At 37.7% G+C, this 24,143-nt stretch overlaps 2 protein-coding genes across 18 annotated transcripts in view; one reads left to right on the top strand and one right to left on the bottom strand.

The window, feature by feature from the left end:
- The window catches only part of LHFPL6 (LHFPL tetraspan subfamily member 6), a 255,490-nt gene extending 249,386 nt beyond the window's left edge, over positions 1 to 6,104 (bottom strand). The window contains exons 1-2 of the mRNA XM_067713204.1: positions 5,974 to 6,104; positions 5,523 to 5,636 (exon numbers count right to left, since the gene is read on the bottom strand). The gene's annotated coding sequence lies outside the window, so the exon portion shown is untranslated. The remainder of the gene's footprint in view (positions 1 to 5,522; positions 5,637 to 5,973) is intronic.
- A 64-nt stretch (positions 6,105 to 6,168) lies between these two features.
- Positions 6,169 to 24,143, top strand: part of COG6 (component of oligomeric golgi complex 6) — a 299,945-nt gene continuing 281,970 nt past the window's right edge. For 13 of the 17 annotated variants that reach the window (XR_010936897.1, XR_010936889.1, XR_010936888.1 and 10 more), the window contains exons 1-8: positions 6,170 to 6,429; positions 8,325 to 8,468; positions 12,448 to 12,519; positions 13,813 to 13,871; positions 19,609 to 19,720; positions 20,087 to 20,169; positions 20,553 to 20,623; positions 23,811 to 23,904. Coding sequence is in view for 3 of the 17 variants with exons in the window: in XM_067713212.1 (XP_067569313.1) it covers positions 6,277 to 6,429; positions 8,325 to 8,468; positions 12,448 to 12,519; positions 13,813 to 13,871; positions 19,609 to 19,720; positions 20,087 to 20,169; positions 20,553 to 20,623; positions 23,811 to 23,904 (788 nt within the window). In the remaining 14 variants the exon portion in view is untranslated. Of the gene's footprint in view, positions 6,430 to 8,324; positions 8,469 to 12,447; positions 12,520 to 13,812; positions 13,872 to 19,608; positions 19,721 to 20,086; positions 20,170 to 20,552; positions 20,624 to 23,810; positions 23,905 to 24,143 lie in introns of all 17 variants that reach the window. The other 4 variants (XR_010936901.1, XR_010936900.1, XM_067713214.1 and 1 more) reach the window with 3 other exon arrangements.

Below are 24,143 nucleotides of genomic sequence, written 5' to 3'. Positions count from 1 at the left end.
ACAAAGGAAAACAGTCAAACAAGACAATATCATACTAGTTCACTCATAAAACAAAATCAAGAACCTTTAATTCTTCCTCAATGGCTATAGATAAAATCCTTAGTCATATCCTTGAGTCGTTTGATAGATACTAAAACCCCAACCAGATGGAAGAAGTTAACTGCATGCTGACCACCAGCACGTAGAGCCCAAACTGGTTGGAACCAGAAGGTTGACGACGGAGATTCCTGAAACATCACCCTGTTACCTTACCATCAACCAATCAGAGAATTCTGCACAAGCCGATCGTGCATCCTGGGACTCTGTCCCTCACAGTCTTTAAAAACCCTGCCCTGAAAGCCACTGGGGAGTTCTGGTCTTTTGAGCGTGAGCTTCATGTTTCCCTTGCTTTGTCCCACGCTTGGCACTTTGCAAGAAATGCTGCACTTTTCTTCACTACAACCTGGTGTTGGTAGATTGGCTTTGCTGTGCTTTGCCTGAGCGCACTCAAGTTTGGTTTGCGAACAGGTTGGAACCATAAAACATGGTGTCCTGACCAATGGATGGGCGTGTGGTCAAAGTTTACTCGCTTTAGGACTTCGAATGTTGAGCAAAAGCAGAAAAAAGAATTAGCAGCAGTGCCCTAAAAACCAACAAGTGGTTCCACTTACTGAGATCCTGAGTTGCTGCTGGTTCCCAGCTGGACCTTCAGCCTTCAGTTCTTTGAGCTGCCTTCACCTCCTTCCAGTAAATTACACTGTCTGTTACTTTGCAACCCCAAACTCCAACTGGTACAGGCAGCCAAGGGGAGGCTGCACAGATGAGAAAAAAAGGTGTACTTAGCAAAGAAAGCCGGCCCTTACCCAGGCTCCAGTCAGACCAGCCGCAGTTATTCATTCTGCAGATTTCATGTGCAGGTTTGAAATCATTTTATTGCTAAAGAGGTATGAAATCATTACATTCATGACTGCTAAGGTTTCAGTTATGAAACTTTAAAATTGGAGAATTTTAAGGACAAACTGAAGGATGAGAACTGCGGCAGAAAATACGCCTGAATCAAAAAAAGAAAACGAAAAATTTGAAGCAGCTTTCAAAATTCATGAGGTTTCAGAGAAAAGAGAGAAATCAGGAACTATCTCCATGTGAGAAGCCTCAATGCCTAAAAATCAAGGACTAGGCAGTAAAGCAGGTAACAGAAGATGCAAAGAAAAGGCGCAGGGAGTCGTGATTAAAAAGAGATAGGAAATGTGGGACCGATGCTTCAAAGTCCCTGAGAGAAATACACAGGAGAGACAGTACATGTTACTAGGACTTTCATGGAGAAATTGACATAACTAACAATGAAAGGTAAAAATTTCATACTCGATTTCTCAGCCTTTGTAGAAAACAGAGCATGGACATGTGCTTTAGGTTCAACTAAGCAGACACACAAATGTAGAAACAAAACCTGAGGACACAAAGAAATTGGCACTGCAGGGAATCAAGAGAAACTGACACAAAAAGCATAGATGGGGACAACTCCTCAGGAGGTGGTATAATTTTAAACAACAGTCTCCAGAGACAGCGCCGGCAGTTGTGCGGTGGAGGCATCCCAAAGTTCAGGGTCAGTGGGTGAAGTGACCTTTCGGTCCAGGCTTCAGCAGTAATGACATTGGGGTCCACGATGAGCTGTTCTCTGGAGTGATTTTGATGATGGCAATGTGTCCCCAGCTTCCTTTTGTTTCCCCATGTTCTCTTCCAAGTGTGGTCCTTCATCCTTGCTATTAATTTTGAGACTTACCCCAAATCCTCTTGTCAAATAAATTTCTATTGAAGTCAGCCCCAGTCAGTTCCTATTCATTGCAATGAAGAACTCTAATTCCATTTTTAGTTTTTCAAGGAAACTCCATACTCTTCTCCATAGTGGCTGCACCAGTTTACATCCCACCAACAGTGCAGGAAGGTTCCCTTTTCTCCACACCCTCTCCAGCATTTACTGTTTGTAGGCTTTTTGATGATGGCCATCCTGACCAGTGTGAGCTGAAACCTCATTGTGGTTTTGATTTGCATTTCTCTAATAATTAGGGAAGTTGCGCATCTTTTCATGTGCCTTTTGGCCACCTGTATGTCTTTGGAGAAATGTCTGTTTAGGTCTTCTGCCCATATTTTGATTGTTTGTTTGTTTGTTTTGATATTTAGCTGTATGAGCTGTTTGTATATTTTGGATATTAAGCCCTTGTAGGTTGCATCATTTGCAAATATTTTCTCCCATTCCGTAGGTTGCCTTTTCGTTTTGTTCATGGTTTCCTTTGCTGTGCAAGAGCTTATAAGTTCGAGTAAGCCCCATTTGTTTATTTTTGCTTTTATTTCTTTTGTCTTGAGAGACTGATCTAAGAAAACGTTATGATTATGTCAGAGCATTTTTTGCCTATGTTCTCTTCTAGAAGTTTTATAGTTTCATGTCTTATATTTAAGTCTTTCAGTCATTTTGAGTTCATTTTTGTATGATACAGCAATCTCACTCCTGGTCATAGATCTGGAAAAGACGAAAACTCTAATTTGAAAAGATGCACGCACCTCAATGTTCATAGCAGCACTATTTACAATAGCCAAGACATGGAAGCAACCTAAGTGTCCATCAACAGATGAATGGATAGAGAGGATTTATACAATGGAATATAACTCAGCCATAAAAAGGAATGAAATAATGTCATTTGCAGCAACATGGATGGACCTAGAGATTATCATACTAAGTGAAGTAAGTCAGACAGAGAAAGACAAATATCATATAATGTCACTTATATGTGGAATCTGAAAAAAGATACAAATGGATTTATTTATAAACCAGAAATGGACTCACAGACATAGAAAACAAACTTACGGTTATCAAAGGGGAAGAAGGGGAGGAATAAATGAGGAGCTTGGGATAACAGATACTACTATATGCAAAATAGATAAACGACAAGGTCCTACTGTATAGCACAGGGAACTATATTCAATACCTTGAAATAACCTATAATAGAAAAGAATCTGAAAAATAATTTATATATATACATATATATAACTGAATCACTTTGCTGTACAGCAGAAACTAACACAACATTGTAAATCAACTACACTTCAAAAGAAAAAAACTCTAACTTATAAAGCTGTAAAACTTTATTTCGGGACTTCCCTGGTGGTGCAGTGGTTGGGAGTCTGCCTGCCAATGCAGGGGACACAGGTTCAATCCCTGGTCCGGGAAGATCCCACATGCTGCGGAGCAGCTAAACCCGTGTGCCACAACTACTGAGCCTGTCCTCTAGAGCCCGTGAGCCATAACTACTGAGCCTGTGTTCTAGAGCCCGTGCTCTGCAACAAGAGAAGCCACCACAACGAGAAGCCCACACACCACAACGAAGAGTAGCCCACAGTCGCCGCAACTAGAGAAAAGCCCGTGCGCAGCAATGAAGACCCAACACAGCCAAAATTAATAAAATTAAAAAAACACAAACACTTCATTTCAATACTTTTCATTCAGTAAGCCTTTAATCAGCACATATATTGTGTACGATATTGTGCTGGAAACCAGGAGGGCAAAGTCCCCATCATCCAGGTACTTAGAGTCTAGTGGAGGAACACAAAACTTAAGTAAATTTAAAAATAATTGTATGACACAAGTTATTAGAGGTGTTGTATTATATTAAGTGCTATGGAATTTGCATGACATATCAATTCATTCTGCCCAAGGCCAGATGGGGAGCTATGTGAAGGTACAGAGAAGAAGTGATATTTGAGTGGAGCCAGAAGGACAAATAGGATTTCACCAGTTTCACAGGAGCACACATTCCTGGAAGAGTGAGTTGTATGAGCCAATGTATGGGGACTTAAAAGTTTGGGATGTGTTTGTGGCCCCAAAAATACAGGTGGCTTGAGTGTTGTAATCACAAACAAGTACCTAGAAATAAAACTACAGTGGTACTCTGAGATCCGATTATGAAGGGTGTGTGTACACTATACTAAAACGTTATTTACTTCAGTAACTGCCATTATGGTTTTTAAAGCGAAAAAGTGATAGGACCAAATCTGTTTTCGAGAAATAGTGCTGGTGTCAGTGCAAAGGTAGTAAGAACAGTGTCAAGGCAACACTGACACAGAATACATTTGAAAGTTTGGCTGCAAAAGTTTTTGCCTACATTCCAAGTGAGAGGTGTACACAACTCAAAATGAAAACTGAGGAAGCAGTAGTAGAATTTGAAAATTACTGTCAACTTAGCTGGTAACTAACGATGAGATGTGAGGTAGCCTTATGTCCTCGGAAAGACTTCTGTAGCCTTGGATTACTCATCATAAACAGAATACTAATGACATGATAAAATGGTAATGATCCCTATGTTGCAGGGTAGTTATGCAGATAACAATAGTGTATTAAAAGGATCCAGCATTGAGCCTGATTCTCAATAAATTTGGACACTAAATAATAGAAACTATTGTTTTTAATACAGAGAAGAATGTAGAGGACTGAGCATTCTATTTTATTCTGTGATTCACCAGACGTGGCTTTCATAAATGCCATATTATACTTTGATGAAGTCACAGTGACCAAAATGATGTGACTTCCACTTATTTCAGAAGCCAAAGAGCAGGAAAGCTTTAATAACTAACCAAAGGGGAAGAGGGGGAAATTGAAGTGGCCCTCCTTTCAACTGATACTTGGAAGGTAAGTATGTCCACGTTTTACACTTCAGCATGGTTCTTCTGTGGTTATATAAAAATGCTTTCCCACATGCTGCGGAGCAACTAAGCCTGTGCGCCGCAACTACTGAGCCTGCGCTCTAGAGCCTTCGAGCCACAACTACTGAGCCCACGTGCTACAACTACTGAAGCCCACGCACCTAGAGCCCATGCTCCACAGCAAAGAGAAGCCACCACAATGAGAAGCCCACGCACCGCAATGAAGAGTAGCCCCCACTTGCCACAACTAGAGAAAGCCACGTGAAGAAACGAAGACCCAACGCAGCCAAAAACAAATAAATAAATTTATTAAAAAAATGCTTTGTTATATAAAAATGCTTTACTCTTTTACATGCATGTATTTGCTCTCCCATTAAATTAAAATATTTAGGTCGGAGCCTGTCTCTAATACTTTCAGTGTCTACTATATTAAGGAAGTTCAATATACATAAATATCTTTTACATTTTCAATAAAAGAAAACCTTTATCTTCAATAAAAATTGTTATATATAAATATTACATATACACATATATATATAAAACCTAGGTCTCTAATGAGGTTTACCTGAATATTTATTTTAACTGTTGGAAAATACTGATTTGAACTATTGAAAAGTATTGATTTCAAGCCCTTAACTTAGTATTTATAATTAGCCTTATAAAAGAATGATAGATGAACATTAAAAAATATATAAATTGCTTTAAATATATTTAAATTTTGCAATAATTTCCCTGTCTTCATCCTACTATATCATCCTAATTTTCAAATTATTTTGTTTCCTTTTTTTTTTACAATTGCAAATTCAGAGAAGTACAAATAAACACAGAAAAGTAGGCCATAATTACCTTACCTTAATAACCGCTGTTGACATACTAAGTAACCCACGGGGAAGATTAGAAAATTCAGTCCGTTTGGAAAGGTGCAAAATGAAAATTGGAAGCCTCTCTTCCAAAGGAATGTCATCCTGAAAAAAAAAAAGCCTAAATTTACACGTACCTCTATTTCACACACACACCACACACACACCACACAAGTGATCACACTATACACACTGTAACTCGCCTTGCTTTTTCACATACTATATTTTGGAATTCTTTCCACATCTGCATTTAAATCTCCTTCATAGCAGGAAACAGTTACAAAGTATTCTAAAGCGAATTTAACTAGAGTTAGCTTCTACTGAACACAGTTGCCCAGGCACAGGCCTCAGTGTATTTTACTTAAGTCTAGCTCAGACTTTCACAGATTCAGGACCCCGAAGTGCCTTTAATCCCATAAACCGTAATTCCCAAACTCCAAACCTGATTTGAATTTCAGTCCACTTTGCAAAATCTCGCGTTACTCTCCTCTCACCCGGCGGGTCTTGCTCCGCCTCCCCCAACTTCTCTACCCTCCCAGCAGCTGTTACCACTCCTAGCAGCCTGGCGGCACAGGAGTGGGCGAAGCAGAGCCTTCCGAGGGCGCATGCGCGGCAGACGCGCGCCTGCGCGGCAGACGCGCGTCTGCGCGCTACGGGGCTGCCGGCGCGCTACGGGGCTGCCGGCGCGTCAGTGCTCTGGGCTAAGGTAGCTGGGGCCGAGTTGGGGGGCGGGACGTGCGGCGCTATGGCCGAGGGCAGCGGGGAAGTAGTAGCAGTGCCCGCCACCGGGGCTGCCAACGGCCTCAACAATGGGGCCGGCGGGCCCTCGGCGCAGACTAACAACCCGCTATCGCGGAAACTGCGTAAGATCCTGGACACACGGCTGGACAACGACAAGGTGAGCGGGACTGGCGGGGTCGAGGGTGCTGCGTCGTCCGCGGGTCGGACCCGGGCTGGGGGCGGTATCTGTCCGGCGCCCTCGGGCTCGTCCCTGTCCCCGCCGCGGAGGGGACCCCAGGCCCGCGGGACCCGCTGCGCTGCCGTGTGGGGCAGGTGAGAAAGGGGAGGCCGAGGAGCCCCTGGAAGAGCAAAGAGGTTTCCTGGGTGTTGCCCCATATTTAATTAAAACTGTTCTTCGAAGACTCTGGATAGGGAAGGCAAACGGTGAAGTCCCCTGCCCCCGCAGGTGTCGGGGGTCTGAGCAGGGAGGGGAGAGGAGAGCCCCAGGCAGGAGAAGAAAAATGCAAAAGAGCAAACTACAAAATAAGACAGCGCGAATGGTGAGCTTAGGGGGAACAGGAGATCAGGGCTAAGCATCCTTGAGCCTTTCCATTGACAGGTGAAAACAATTAAAATAATTTGCAGCGTGAAAGGGCTACCACCTGCTCATGGCTACTAGTTTTTGTTGTGAGCTAAGCACTGTCTATGATGTATGGGCTCATGCTGTATTTCTTTACAAGATAGTTTATCTTGTAAACTATCTTGTATTTCTTTACAGGATAGTTTATCCTCTCCCAAGTACCTCCTGAAACTTAGATTGGACTTTCCACCTTCCGTGGTAGCAGATTATCTCTTCTGTATCACTGAGTCGCTAGGTATATTGGTCATGCCATGGTGGCATAAAGAAAAAAGAATGTGTATAAGTGAGAGTTTTATAGATAAGTTTCTATCTAAAATTTTTAGATAAGTTTCATAGATAAATTTTTATTTTTATACATATTTTAGACTGTTTAAGTGAGAGTTTTACAGATACATTTTTATAGATAAAAATAGAATTTTTAATCTATAGATACAGAATTTTTATCTATAAATTTTATTTTTATAGATAAATTTTTAGGTAACTGACAGTAAGCTGTCAATAAGAATTGGTGTGTAAAAAATAGCGTTATACTATAATGAGTAAGAAAGATTGGCTCTGGGACCACCACTTATTAGATATAACCACCAAATTGGTGCATTATGGTTTCAATAAGTCCCTTAACTTCTGTGAGCTTATGTTAAGTTTCTAAATTGGGAATACTGCCAGTAACCTCCTCAGGGTTGTTGTGCAGGTTCAATGAGAGAATCCAGGTGAAATGCTTAGCACAGTGCCGCAGCAGTTATTTCTTGTTAAATGTTAATTCATTTTTTAAAAATTTATTTATTTTTGGCTGCATTGGGTCTTCGTTGCTGCGTGCTGGCTTTCTCTAGTTTCGGCGACGGGGGGCTACTCTTGTGCGCGGGCTTCTCATTGCGGTGGCTTCTCTTGTTGCGGAGCACGTGCTCTAGGCGTGCGGGCTTCAGTAGTTGTGGCGCACGGGCTCAGTAGTTGTGGCTCGCGGGCTCTAGAGTACAGACTTATTAGTAGTTGTGGCGCACAGACTCAATTGCTCCGCGGCATGTGGGATCTTCCCGGACCAGGGTTCAAACCCATGTCCCCTGCATTGGCAGGCAGAGTCTTAACCACTGCGCTGCCAGGGAAGTCCCAAGAATTTCCACTTTTTTTCAATGGCTATATCATAATGTCTTTAAACCAATCCTTTTTAGATGGACATTACGGTTTTTTCTAATCTTTGCAGTTCCAAACAATTCTGCATTGAATAACGTATATATGTCACAATACACAAGTAAGTATGTCCTTATTGTGTCTCAGAAATAAGTTTACTGTTCAGTAATGTGAAGGTCATCCAATATATTTTGGATTGTGTAATGGAAACAAATTATTTGGAAATGATTTCATTAAATTTTTGCTTGAGATTAGAAAAACATTTGAAAATCGGTCCCAATAATGTTCTTTTATTATCAATTATGTAGGAGATGTTGGAAGCTCTCAAGGCACTCTCAACCTTTTTTGTTGAAAATAGTTTGCGCACTCGAAGAAATTTACGTGGAGATATTGAACGCAGAAGTTTAGCCATCAATGAAGAGTTTGTAAGCATTTTCAAGGAAGTGAAGGAAGTATGTAAACTTTTCACTTACCATTTATTGAGAGCTTACTATATGCCTGGCTCTGTGCTGAGCTTCTCTATGGATAGAGTTGATATGTTTGCAACTCGTGTACCGTGCTCAAATAGAAATTTAGCTACTTACTCCAGCAGCTTCTAGGTCTTTCTCTGGATTAGTGTGATTTCTAAATCTCTAACCTCCACTAGTGCTGCTTTTTGGAAAGTTGTAACATATGTTCCAGGATGTTCTTTTAGGAATCTTCGCTTTTGAAACAAACAGACAAACAAACAAACAAAAAATAGCACTTCTCTGAGTGGTTTTCCAGTAGAAATAGTCCCTCACTGAATAAACCTCCCTTAGATAACCACTTCTCCGCTGGAGATGAATTAGGATTGAGTTACTTTACTGCATCCTAAATTATGAAATTTTCAGATTAATTAAGATCAATGACTTCAGTTAATAAATAATGTTTCATTACACTTGAGTGAGCAGTCTACTCACCATAGGGTGAAAATGAATTTTATTTATTATGTTATATTTTATTTATGTATTATATAATACATATTAATTCGTTAATTATGTTAATATTACTGAGTGATATTACATAGTTAATAGTTCTGTGTGAGTTGTATGAAAGTGTCATACATGGTTCTAGTGAGACAGATTATTTTTAACAGTGTAGTAGGATTTCATTGGCTGAAGGCTAATAATCTGGAAGATTAAAAGGGAAGTTTGGTAGTGTTCATAAAAATAGGGAGCGATAGTAGTGATGAGCACATCTAAACTGTACTCTCTAAACACCATTTCCCTCTGGAAGGAGGTACCAAGTGAGGAGGCTGTATAAGACTACTGGGAAGTGTCAAAAGGACTCTGGAGCTATAACTTAAGAGGTTTCCACTGGCCAAATATAGGATGATTTGAGCATCAGTAGGAATGACTGCAGTGGACTGAAACACAGCAAGCATATTTAAATCCATGAGTTCATAATGATACTAAAAACCAACAGAACCCTCACTGCTTATCTTAGGTGGATATGAGGGAACCAACTTATCGTTTTGAAAACAACTAAATAAAAGGAAAGAGTCAAGCATTTATCCTGTCTTTGGTACCAACTATATACAACTGTTGAGGCAAGGCTTCCCTTTATAGTAATATTCCACTTACTAAATGAAGAAATGATAGAAGAGTTTGTAACCACTGTTTAAACGATCTAGCTCAGGGTTTCTGAGTCTTGGCACTATTGACATTTGGGGCCAGATAGTTGTTGAGGGTTGTCTTCCGCTTTGTAGGATGTTTGGCAGCATCCCTGGCCTCTGTCCACTATATACCAGGAGCACCACCTTTCCTCAAGTTGTTCCAGCCAAAAATGTTTCCAAACATTGCCAGATGCCTCCTTGGGGGACAAATTTGCCCAAGTTGAAACCACTGATCATCAGTAACTGCTTATCTCACAAAAAGAAACAGTCATATATGTGACTCCTAACAAAGGTATACAACATCACCTGTGAAGAATTCTTGCAAGAAAATTGGACCAGAATATAATCAAGCTTCTAGATCTAATTGCAAGTTTATAGGAAATATTGGGGACAGAGGAGTATGTTAACAGTATGAAGAAGCAGTCAGCAAGTCTGGTGTGCTGGGAACTGTGCAGGCAAATGAACTGGTTTCTTCAACAAATAAATTGTAAGAGAAAGACAATTTATTTAAAGAAATAAAGGAAATATCAACCAGTTGATGTTTGTGAATCTCATTTGGTTCCTGACTTGAACAAATTATTAAAAAATCTGAAACAACTGGGAAAATTTGAACACTGAATAGAAATTTCATATTAAGGGATTATTGTTGAATGTTTAGATGGGTAAATGGCATTTTTTTTTTAGTTCTCTTAGAAGTGCATACCGATATGTTTATGGATGAAATGATATGCTATCTAGAATTCAAAATAATTCAGCTTGGGGAGGGAGAAAGTGGATGGGAAGAGAGTTAGAAAGTGGGTACAGAGATAGATCACACAAGAGTGGTCATGAGTTGCTAATTGTTAAAGCCGTGTGTTGTGTACATAGGCATTCACATTATCTCAACTTTTAGATAATTTTGAAATTTTTCCATAATAAAAGGTTTCTTTAAAGGTTATCATACTGCAATTGTATTTAACAACCTGTAATTTTATTTAATCGGGAATAAAAGGCAGTTTGAGTTCAAATGAAGACTTTACATACAAGCAATGTAAAGGTTCTTGAATTACAATTTAGCAAATCTCTGCATTTAAGTCATATATTAAGAGATGTAATTTCTATTATTTTACAAATCAGATTCATTCAGTGTACTATAGTGGCTAAAGTAAATATTAGGAGTAGTTATTCTTGACCTTGTTGGCTGATAATGTCATAGTGCTAGTCTTATACAGTGAGATTTAAGGAAATAGATTAATTTGCCTATTAGTACCTATTTGCTATTGCTGACATTAATTGCTATTTTGAAATCATTCTTTTGTTTAAAGCAGTTTAGCACTTAAATAATTTGATTTACATCCTATTAATGGTAAGATACAGAGAGTAACATTTGAAAATGTCTGGTGCTATGATTTTTATAATTCAAAGTACTTTATATAGAGAAAGGAAAAAATTTAATTCTGGAACTAGGATGTATGCTCATATTCTTGTAAGTGATTTCCTAACTCTGGTTCATCCTTACATTTTGTTCGTAGTCCTGCTTGGTTGCTTTCTTAGCTCTTGCCCTATGATTGGCCCATCCCTTCATAAAACTGTCATGTTTTTATTTGAAGGTTTGGGCATTGTGTTGAAAGAGACCATAATAAGACCCTGTCTACCACTGAAACTTTCTTTCCTTGCATATCTTTCTGTTGTGTTACACTGAATTGAATTGGGAAAAAGAAGATAATAGTGCAGTATGAAGTTAAATATAATTCTGTGATATCATTTTTTCATATTAAGAGATTGGTTCAGTAAAGATTGTAGAGAATGATTTAGTAAAGAGTTTGGAGCCTGGGAGGCCTGTTGGAAGACCGTTTTTTATCAGTCCGTACAGGAGAAAGCAATTGAACTGAACTCAAGTAGTAGTTGTTTGGGTTGTAAAAAAAAGAAATGGATAAGATGTACATAATAAGGGCTATAAATGATAGACCTTAGTGACCAGCTAAATTCTTGCATATGTGGAGGGGGCTGGAGGTGGGAGTATATAGGGAAAGAATGTTACTGGGAGACTTACCAGATTTTTGGCATGATCTAATATGTGATTACTTTCAACCATATAGGAGGAGGCACTGTTGTTAGTTTATTGGGTTTTCAAATTTTCTTGTTTTTTATTAATTAAAAGTTATAAATAATTCATTATAGAAAAGATAAATAATAAATTCAGAAATAGAAGGAACTAGCAATATTACTTATGATTCTACTGCACAGAAATAACCCGTCAGTATTTTATTGTATAGCCCTTCATAGAGTCTTCCCTGTGTTCTTCTGCACACATATATATGTATTGCTTTATAAGCCTTTTTTTAGCTTTATATAGACATCTTTCCATGCTAATTTACATACACACACACACAGATATTATCGTTGTTAATGTATGCACGGGTTTCCATTGTATGGTTGGAAACATTTCACATTATCCATTTGTTTTAGGCAACTCTGTTTAGGCAACTCTGTTGATCATCTCTTACATATATTGCACACTTATCTGATTAATTTCTTAGGATAAATTCTTAGTGTGAGAATTTCTGAATAAACAGGTATTCATATTCTTAAAGCATTTGCCATTTTCCTATTGTCAGACCCTCTAAAAAGAATATACTTGGTTTTTTTTAACATCTTTTCTTATACTAGATATTATTCTTTTTAATCGTTTTCAGTCTTAAATATGGGATCTTTTGTCATGCTTTGGCAAGAAAGGGACAAAAATAAGGATTTGGCTAAGAGGAGAAATTTCTTTAACTATATATACTGCTTGATGTTACTTTTTTTCTTTTCAGGAACTTGAAAGCATACATGAAGATGTTCAGGCAATGAACAGCTGTTGTCAAGATATGACATGTCGCCTACAGGTACTGTATAATGTCTGGATTTTAGCCTAGTTCCTGATAAGCTTTCAGAAATTGCTAGATAGGTCTACAAAATGTGTGGATATCTGATACATCATGCCCTGTAGGATGTTTGAATATAAATATTATGCTTATTTTTTTAACTATAAATGTCTTTGTGCCTCTTTGGTGATGGTTTACTAATATTGCACAGTTAACTCCAGAAGCCTTTATATTTTGATCTTGCCAGTATAGAGATAACTGTGGAATTTTGATAAACTTTTCAATCCCATAATGTTCAACAAATGCAGCAGAAATAAATTCCTTAGTGGAAAGCCTTAGGAATGATTTCAAACTAATGCTATGCCCAGTAAAGACCCAGCTTAATTATGATTTATGTTCAGCCTAAAAATATCTCAGGAAAATGTATGTAAGTTTAGGTCTGTTTATTAAAGCAGTTCCCAACCTCTAGTTTGGCTGTAGAGTTAACATTGACCTACATACTTCTGACTCATTTAATGCCCTGTGTTTCTACCTGCCTCACAACCACTGACTTGTTTCTCTTCTCGTTAGTAACTGCCTTAGTTTTGTAGTGTTCCCCAGTTCAGGTCTTTGAGAGAGAATCTCACTGGTTACACTTGTGATTTGTTTCAATTCACTTTATAAATATTTTCCTAATCCTTGAAATACCTTTTCATCAAGTTTTCACTCCTGATCCTTTCAGCTCTGGTTTGGGAGAGAGAGGATTGTTTAGTATGACTTGGCCAGGAACAGCCCTCTGTCCTTTAGATGGGGCTATCTTTAATGTTCTCCAAAATCCTATATGAGGGTTTTCTTTTTTGTATATCCCAACTCTCAAATTTTTATCTCCATCTTGGGTATTTCTGTTGAGTTCCACAGCAGCGTATCAGTGACTTAACTTACAGCTTCATTCGGAGGTTTCCTGGTACCTCAACTCAGCAAGTCTATAGCCGAAGTCCTCTTCTTCATCCTTACCTGGCTCTGGCAGTGCTTCTGTTCCACTAAGAAGCATCAGGAACTATTAAATTCCTTAATAAACATCGTTGTGATACCTTTTTCTTTCTTGTAAGCCTTAGCATTCTGTGTGTATTGAGAATTCTGAGTGAGTTCTTCTTATTAAACATAGTGTATGAGCCTTGAAACATCTATTTCAGGTACTTGGGCCTTTTTTAAACTTTTGAGTTCTGGAGTGTGATCTCGTTTCCTATAGTCTGAACTCCAGTAAGTGGCAGTATTAGTTTTCTGAAGTTGAAAAAAGTTGAAATGTACTGATAATAGGTATGTTTATAATTTTAGGCAGCAAAGGAACAGACTCAAGATTTAATAATAAAAACCACTAAGCTTCAAGCTGAAAGGTAAGTTTTTCTTTACATAATCAACTCTTCATTAATTTGGAGATAACTGGGAAAGAAAATTATAGATAACTTCAAAGTTAAAACAATAATCAAAAACGTGACTCAAAAATGATACAAAGTATGAGGTTCTAAGCTGTTATCCAAGAGTAAAATAAACATAAAACAATAGTTTAGGAACATTGATAATTGGGATGATTGAGAGATTATCCCTCTTTGGAAGTGATGATGCATTGTTTGTTTGCCATAGAATTAAAAAATGACTGCTTTTTAAAATGTGGATTTTTCAAATTTTTAGTAATTTTATTATCTTTTTCTCACAATTGTCTTTTATTTTTTACTTCTGATTATGCATCTTGCTATAGTCAAGTTACAGAACCGTTCCATCACCACACAGGTCTCTCCCATTGGTGCATGGACCACAATGAGAAAAGTTGCAGCCTCAGCTGATGTGAAGAGGTGGTTGGCTCTACAGAGCAGCCAACTCTAAGGAAAGGCAGGTGCTGGATTTCTGTACTCAGAACGAAGCATGCACCTTGAGCATCGAATGAGAATGTTTTTAGTATCAAAACTAATCTTTTGAAAGAAAAGTTTCCTAGAAAAGAAATTTGCAGTTAGAGACCCACACATAAATTTTTCTGTTACGTTATTGTTGGCTGACTATAAAAACATATATGGATTCAACTGAAAATTGTGACTAAAAAATAAAACTAAGAGTAACAGATCACCAATCCTGTATACAAAGTTTGTGGTCTGAGTTTCTGGTCTGAGTTAAATCTTTCTCTTGCCATCTTTACTGTAGTGTGTAGTACAGTCTCGTAACTAATGATTGGTTTGATTGACTCTCTTTCCTACTGAACTGTGAGCTCCTTGAGAACGATGACAGTTTCTTAGTCTCTTTTTGTGTCTCCAATGCGTAACACATTGTAGATTCAATAAATAATTTTGAGTGAATGAATATGAAATATAGCTATTCCAGTGTCAGGAAAGGAACATAAAATAAAAAATGAAAAATAAGCATTTTATTGGAGCTTGTAACATGTGTGGGACTGGTTAATGTCTGCAGGAGGCAATATTAGAATATTGTCCTTCTGTTCATATGTTGTCAAAACTATTTAAGCAAGGTTGTTTATGTTTATTATTTTAGTAAGCCTATGAAAAAAGTGTTTTGGCCTGGCATGTTTCTGGGAAGCAAACATTTATGACATTCTAGTATCCCAAGAGCTATGGATTTGATGTGCCAAATGAACATTTGTGTGAATGTATTTTAAGAAAATTACATAGCAGAAATCATAACAGATTCCTGGGTGCTGGCAGAGTTGTTTTTCCATTTTAAAAAATTACCTTTTCCTTTTTAACGAGAAACTTAGACAAGCATTTGGCTTTAGAAATAGAAATTCTATGGGCTTATTTGGATAACATGATATTCTTATTCAGACAAATTTATAAATGATATGAATATTTTTTCCAACTGAGTTAGAATGAGGTCATTTTGACAGCTGTTGCTCTATAGGTAAAGTTTGGTGTAGAATTGTCTCCACAGAACTGCAGTTTAACATTTGCCCTTAATGTTTAATTGACAGTCAGAAGATGGGTTTCATTGATGATTAGGAAAGGCTATGTCCAGATGAACATACCTCCATATTTTTGAATACCACCGAAATCACTATTTATTATGTATTTTTTTGTCTCATGGAAAGGCCTACCAGCCAAATTTCTGTCTGGACTCAGATAAACATAGCCTCTGGCTTATGTTTGTTTATTTTTGAGGTGTAGTATGTTAGTGGAAAGAATGTAGACCTTGAAAACCTGAATTCTAATACAAATCTTGGGTGAGAGGTCATTAGATTTTTAATCTTTAATGAGTTATTTCTTAACCTCCCTCAGTCTCAGTTATCACATCTGAAAAAAGGAATAATAAACTATGTCACAGGGTATAGTCTGCTGAACACACTGTCTGACATACCTCAAGGAGCGTTACCCTCCGTATTTCTCCCCCCTTATTAGACAAAGTTGTGTAGCACATCTTGTTTCTACATTGGCTTTGGTGGCTGGAAGTTTAGACTGTTCTGCACTTAGCTATGTTATTTAAGTTCTCATTCTTTCTCTTTCTTTTTCTTTTTTTTATTTTTTAATTTTATTTATTTTTGGCTGCGTTGGGTCTTCGTTCCTGGGCTCAGGCTTTCTCTAGTTGGGGCAAGCAGGAGCTCCTCTTAGTTGCAGTGCACGGGCTTCTCGTTGCAGTGGCTTCTCTTGTTGTGGAGCACAGGCTGTAGGCACACAGGCTTCAGTAGTTGCAGCACACGAGCTCAGTAGTTGCGGCACACGGGCCCTAGAGCATGTGGGCTTCAGTAGTTGCAGCGTGTGGGCCCAGGGCATGTGGGCTTCAGTAATGTGGCTTGCGGGCTCTAGAGCACAGGCTCAGTAGTTGTGGCGCATGGGCTTAGTTGCTCCGCGGCATGTGGGATCTTCCCGGACCAGGGCTCGAACCTGTGTCCCCTGCATTGGCAGGTGGATTCTTAACCACTGCGCCACCAGGGAAGTCCCTCTCTCTCTCTTGCTATTTTATTTTTTAATGGTTTTGTAATTTTAATTATTTGTTATAAACTATTTTAATTTAGGTTTTGAAGTTGGTAACACATAAAAATATAAAAAGGATTTATTTTGCACAAATATACATGTAAAAATATAGAGCATATGTGATACATATTCTTTCATTGCCTGGTAAAAAGTTAGGAGAAGGCAGGGGAGCATCACATCTTTCTTCTTTCTTCTCCTTTATGTATGTAAGACTTAAAGAAGAAAATTACAATCAGGTATAGTTTCACCACCCAGACATAGCCACTGTTAACAGTTCGGTGTATCTTCTCCCAGAGTTAGTATGTGTGCATAGTTACATTTTACTTCATTCACGTAAAATTTCATGTTCATTTTCCTGTATCTTTTATTTTTAAAAAACATGTTTTTTAATGTGGCATTGTACTTTTTCTTGTGAATGAACAAGCATTTTTAAATTATCAGATATTGTTTCCATCATTAAACATAATGGTTTGGTAAGTGTTTTTAAATCATTTTGTGCATTTCAGATTATTTTCTTAGGATAAATTCCTAGAATTTAATTGTAATTAAAGAATCAAATGGTAAAAATTTTAAAAAGTATCTTCATATATATTGCCTAAATTTCTCTCCGGAAAGGCTATGCCAATTTCCAGCTTCATCAGCAATATATGAGAATGTCTATTTTATTAAACCCTGTAGACACTAGATGTTGTCATTAAATACAGCAATTTTATAGATGAAAAATGGTATCACACTATTTTAATTTACATTTAATCGAATATTGGTAGATCAACCTTGTTTTCATTTTGTTTTGCCGTGTATATTTCTTTGCTTTTTTTTGTTTTGATCTATATCTTATGCCTCCCCACCCACCCCTTTTTTTTTGCTAGCTTTTTTCAATTATTTTGAAATTATTTGGTGGAGATGAGTTTAGAAGTTAGAGTTAAAATATGACAGGGGTATATTTTCAGGAAAAAAAATACCACAAGATTCATAAATCATGTTCTGGGATGGTTTAAAAGAATCATTATAAAAATGAAATAATCTGTTTATTTTATATACTCAGGCAGTATGTGAATACATGTCCTGAAAATTCCTGTGTATGTGTAAAGTTTCTTTCTAAAAGTACATGGGGGTTGCTGTACGTATTTTTCTGTGACTTGTTTTTTGTACCTATAAGTGCCTTATAATTTTGTGTGAATACATATAGCTCGACCTCATTTTTTATTTGCTGCATATTATTCCACAGTATGCATTTGCCATATTCACTTACGTTTTATATAACTTACATCATATACAGCGATTACATGAATACACATCAAATACTCTTAGAAGTTTTAATTTACAATAAACATTTATGTTTTATTTTAGCATTAATTTCATATACTTTTAATTTAGATACTAAAAGCCCTCCAAAAGTTACCATATTTCATTTGTATTGTACAGTAGGGCAGGGTCTGCCTCATGTGTACCATTTGTCACCTCAGACCCTAGCTCAGGGCCTTTACACCTTGGAGATCCCTGTTCATGCTACTTGATTGTACAAATACTCCTCAACTTCGTCAAGAATGGTTGTGAAATTTTACCTGGGAAGACTATATATGGTAAAACTAAAGAGTAATGTGATTTAAATAATATCTTGAATTTACAGTTGATCCTTGAGCAATACGGGTTTGAACTGCACAGGTCCACTTATATGTGGGTTGTTTTTTCAGTTAATACGTACTGCAGTCCTACACAGTCCATGGTGGGTTCACTCCTCTGGTGCAGAGGGCTGGCTGTAAAGTTGAATCTGGCTGGTGCAGATTTTCCATTGCACAGGGCAGGGGGTTGGGGGCTGGGGTCGGCGTCCCTGACCCCCATGTTGTTCAAGGGTCAACTGTACTAGATTTAGTTAAAACAAAATGAACCAATAAAGCGATGAATTTTCCGTTGTGCGTGGTAAATTGACTATAAAGATCCAAAAGAAACTCTCAAAACATTTTCATTGAAATGGTTAATTTGTATAGTCTCAAGGAATTTTATGAAGTGTTAAAATTGCTTTAAATCCTGTATGATAACAATTTGAGCTTTATCTAAAAATATAAAACAAAACCTGTTTAGGTAACTTTTAGATATCAGTATCAGTATTAATATGATGATTAAGGACATAAGCTATTTAAATCTATAAATTTAATTAGGTGATTTACATTATTTGAGAAAAACAGAACATTACTGCCACCTGGAGGACCTTTCCTTTCTAACCTTCTATGTCATTCAGCAGGGCATTTGACTGAATTTAAAACCTCACAACTCGAGTGCAAACAAAGATGGCATGCGTTGTACTGTCTGTTCAGATAGGGTTAATGTTTATCTTTGTTCAGTTTCATTTGAATATTGTTAGATTGTAGAATATCACTGCCCTGTGAATACTACTAGTGAAACACTTATAATTTTATTTATATATCTTCACATCTAAGATCTAGAAGGCAGGGATGTTGAATTTCTGCTCTTGTAGTTTGTATTCCTGACTTGCCCTTAGATGGGACCCTGCTCAGTCCTCCAGGTCCCTGCAGACTAGAGTGTGCCTTTTGCTAATTGTCAGCTAGTCTAGATAGGTTGCGTTCGGATAGTATAATTGAAAAGACTTTTTTTTTATTATGATCGTATGCAGAAAAAGTGGGGAAGGGAGAGTGGAAGAGTGATTTTTTTGATTTAATGAGGGATTACTAAATGAATTCTTGACTACTATTTCTAACCTAAAATAAAAAAACAATGGACCTGATTTTTGGTTGTTGTGTACTTCATGTGCAAGCTTCAAAGGCTTAGGATTTTTTTAGTGACTGAGAGGAAATTAACTGGCATATTTCTCTTCTGTAAGATAACTTTGTTTTCAAGAGGCAAACTGTGCAAGTACACCTAAGTGGCTAAGGATTGTAATACCCGGACCATTCATGAACGTATTTCTTCTTCTGCTTAATGATTAATCATTTTACTGTGGCTTCTACTGAACAATATCAGCCAGTTTTATCACCTGCGTGCCTGATGGGCTTCTAATATTTGAGGCAGAAATAAGGCTTTTGAAGATATTGAGACTCTTCCACACCTCTGTTTTAAAAGTTATGTCAGATGTAACTTGTTTTAAAGCTATGCAGATGCATAGTGTGCTTGATTTTTTGTTGCCTTTTTTAAAATATTACAGTCAAACATTAGAAATAAGAGCGCAAGTTGCAGATGCCTTCTTATCCAAGTTCCAGTTGACTTCTGACGAAATGAGTCTTCTCCGAGGTACAAGAGAAGGACCTATCACTGAGGTATTTTGCTTTCTGTAAAAATCACTTAAAGCATAGCAGTTACAGATGTTATAGAGAAATCACTCTTTTTTTAAGGGTTTATTTTACCACCTAAAATTTTTTTTGATTTAAAAATGTTTTTAAATTTAGCAATTAAGGTGCATATTTTAAATTACCTTATTTTTCAAAGCAATACATATACTTTTTTTTGGTTGTTTTTAGAAGTCAAAGAGTACAACATGGCTTATAAAGAAAACCTACATCACCTATCCCACTCCTTCCCATCTCTGAGTCCTTTGGCAACCATTTTCAATCTTGTTCATTGCTTCTTTTGTAAATTCTGTATTCTAGATCTATAGTTAAAAAGAATATGCTTTACTTTTAAAGGATTTTTTCAAGGCATTGGGAAGAGTAAAACAGATTCATAATGATGTCAAAGTTCTCTTGCGTACAAACCAACAAACAGCAGGGTGAGTAGTCTTTTCAGTTCATGATTGTGTTACCTTTTATATTTCCAAAATTTAACGATTTTGTAGGTTCTTCTTAAAGTATATGACATTATGACATTTTGTGAAATAGAAGTTTAATCTTTATGTATCTTTGGATAAGGAGAAAGTTATACCCTGATACGTTTAGAGTAAAACAGCAGTTGGGTATCTAAGTGATGGTGTTAAACTTGGCGACATTTAATTATAAACATTTACTGAAAAATTATTCCACAAGATGATAAAAAGTTAATAGGCTATAACCAAATCACTCTGTAATTAAATAAAGTGATTAGGTCCTTAGATGTATTCAATAGCTATTGGCTAAAACTTTTTAATAAATTATAATAAACGTTTAATGTTTTTAGTTTAGAAATTATGGAACAGATGGCCTTGCTTCAAGAAACATCTTATGAAAGACTTTACCGGTGGGCTCAAAGTAAGTGATTTCTTTTATGCAGTCTAGATTCATGAATATTAGTGTTTGATTTTGTTATTTCACTTAGTCTTTATTTGATATCATTTTGATCTTAGTAATCAAAAACTATTTTTAAAAAGAAAAACTTTATATTTGAACATATCGTCTTTGTATGTGTCTCATAAACATCTACTATCATTCAAGCACTGTCTATGATTAAGGATGGGAATAAAAATATAAAGTCAGTATTTCTGCCCCAGATTATCTTAAAGTTGATTAGACATCTCTTGTTATTTACATGACATGTTATTTACTTATAGTAGTTACTATTATAATAAGTGGTGAGTTTTTCTATTACTGCTGTAACAAATTTAACACAATCTTAATGGCTTAAAATAACACAAATTTATTATTTTATAGTTCTGTAGTCAGAAATCACCATGCTAAAATTAAAATGTGGGCAGGGCTGCATTCATTTCTGGAGGCTCTAAGGAGTAGTCTGTTTCCTTGCTCATTCAGTTTGTTGGCATAACTTAGTTCTTTGAGTCTGAGGACTGAGCTCTGAGTTGCCTTGCTGGCTGTCACTGAGGGTCTTTCCCAGCTTCTAGAGGCTGTCTGCATTCTTTGGCTTGTGGCCCCTTCCTCCATCTTCGAAGCCAGTAATGGGTAGATGGAGTCACTTTCTCACTTTGAATCTCTTCTGCCTCTTCTTCCATCTCATATCTCTAACTCTTCTGCTAGCCTTTTTTACTTTTAAGACCTATATGATTATCTTGGACCCACTTGGGTTATCTGGGAAAATATCCATATTTTAAGGTCTGTCACCTTAATTCCATCTGCAAAGTCCCTTTTGCCACATAAGATGGCATATTCACAGGTTTCAGGGATTAGGGATCTTTGGAGGACCATTATTTTGCCTATCACAAATGGTTTATTTGCTTTAGATTTGCTTTAAAATGTTTCAGTAGTCTGTTCATAGAATTGCCTGTTAAAAACAAAGTAGTTAAGACTTCAAGAATGGAACATGTGCACAGGATATTTTAATAGTTGTTACCAGCTGACTGTTGGAACGAGTTGGGATTAAATCCAGTTAACCAGTATACTTGTACTTGACTGTAAAAAACCTTATGTGTTTCAGATGATTTACTCTTTATCTCCAAAACTTCTTTCTTTTTTTTTTTTTAATGTTTATTTACGTACGTATGTATGGCTGTGTTGAGTCTTCGTTGCTGCACGCGGGCTTTCCCTAGTTGCGGCGAGCGGGAGCTACTCTTCATTGCGGTGCACGGGCTTCTCATTGCGGTGGCTTCTCTTGTTGCAGAGCACGGGCTCTAGGTGTGCGGGCTTCAGTAGTTGTGGCTTGCGGGCTCTAGAGCGTAGGCTTAGTAGTTGTGGTGCACGGGCTCAGTTGCTCCGCGGCATGTGGGCTTTTCCCGGACCAGGGATCGAACCTGCGTCCCCTGCATTGGCAGGCAGATTCTTATCCACTGCGCTACCAGGGAAGCCCCAAAACTTGTTTCTTTTTCTACTTCTCTTGTTTGCACTGTTTACTCCTATTTGGAGTATGGTCTGGCTTTCCCTCTTTATATCCAAATCCTGCCTCAGTCTTCAAAGTCAGGCTTAGGTTCTACATCTTCCTGGAACTCTCCACAGCTACATGAAATCATAGTGGCTTTTCCCATCTCTGAACACTAACTACTGAATATATTTATTTGGTATTCAATAATTTACTACTCTAACATAACTTAACTTTTCATATATGTATGTCTTAGCTCTCCAGTTAGAGTTCTGTTTTCATAAAGGCAAGGACATTGCCTCATATTTCTTTGTGCTCCCATGACGTCTAACATGGAAGTTCCAAACTGACATTCTGACTCCTAGGGACACTGGAGTCATCGTAAGATAGCTCCAGTCCCATACACGTGTATGTTTTTCTCAGTCAGTGTGTGCCAGAAAAATATACTGCTAGCGTGAGGTCCTCATACTCCCAAAGGTTGGGAGCTTCTGAACATGCTCTGAGTTTTTTGAGCAGAGTAGACATTTAATAAGTATTTTATAGATAGGATAGTAAAATAAAGGACATATTGGTGTACAGATTTTTTAAACAGTTTAAAATCTAAACAATTTTGAAATTATAATCTTAATACTATATATTAGTTACCCATATAAACATTTTAGCAAACTCCTTGAAGATTGCTCCCAAGGTAAGGAACTGGTAATATATGTTTAGTACTCCCTCCCCTCCTTGACATTGCCATGTGTATAGCAGTTATTTAGTGCACGTTGTTCATTGACTGGTTTCTTCAGAACTGTAGTTTTTTATAATAATAAAATATGTGGGGACTTCCCTGGTGGCGCAGTGGTTAAGAATCTGCCTGCCAATGCAGGGGACACGGGTCTGAGCCCTGGTCCGGGAAGATCCCACATGCCGTGGAGCAACTAAGCCCGTGAGCCACAACTACTGAGCCAGTGCTCAAGAGCCCGGAAGGCACAATTACTGAGCCCGTGCGCCACAACCATTGAGCCCGCGTGCTGCAACTGCTGAGGCCCGCGCGCCTAGAGCCCGTGCTCCGCAACAAGAGAAGCCACCGCAATGAGAAGCCCGCGCACCGCAACAAAGAGTAGTCCCCGCTCGCTGCAACTAGAGAAAGCCCACGCGCAGCAACAAAAGCCCAACACACCCCTCCAAAAAAAAAAAAAAAATATATATATATATATATATATATGGTATACCAGATAGCAGATGTGGTCATTTGAAGTTATGTAGGTATTTAACCTTACATTTTTACACCTTACATTTAACCTTACATTTGACAGCATGAACTAGTTTTTGATTGGCATGTTCTCTAGGCTTTTCCAAGCTTTTTTTTTTTTTTTTGCGGTATGCGGGCCTCTCATTGCGGTGGCCTCTCCCGTTGCGGAGTACAGGCTCCGGACGCACAGGCTCAGCGGCCATGGCTCACGGGTCCAGCCGCTCTGTGGCATGTGGGATCTTCCCGGACCAGGGCACGAACCCGTGTCCCCTGCATCAGCAGGTGGACTCTCAACCACTGCGCCACCAGGGAAGCCCCCCAAGCATTTTTTTAATACAGTATTTAGACTCTGGCTTTACAACAGACATAATAAGGTACTTATTAATTGTACTTTAACAAGTGTTATAATGTTATAATGATTAAATAACACAATAAGTGTTATAATGATTTTTCAGGTGAATGCAGAGCGTTGACACAAGAATCATGTGACATATCTCCAGTACTGACTCAGGCAATGGAAGCCCTGCAGGATAGACCTGTCTTATATAAGTGAGTGACTTTTTTCTAATTAAAAAAAACAACTTACTTTTTCTTCGATAATTTACATTGACTTTCAGTATTATCAAATTCACATACAATAGTGTGAGCAATATAATAATTTACAGTGATGTTTTTATCTCATCTCGGTACCATTGGGGCATCAGCTTATTTGCATATTATTACTTGCTGTAGAATGCAACATGGAGATGAAAACCAAGGTGTCCCTGTATCTAGACTACCTCTTATTT

The sequence above is a fragment of the Pseudorca crassidens genome, chromosome 18 (genome assembly GCF_039906515.1).
Source record: "Pseudorca crassidens isolate mPseCra1 chromosome 18, mPseCra1.hap1, whole genome shotgun sequence".
NCBI lineage: Eukaryota > Metazoa > Chordata > Mammalia > Artiodactyla > Delphinidae > Pseudorca > Pseudorca crassidens.
The sequence above is the reverse complement of the archived record's forward strand: the minus strand, read 5'-3'. Positions and strand labels throughout refer to the sequence as shown.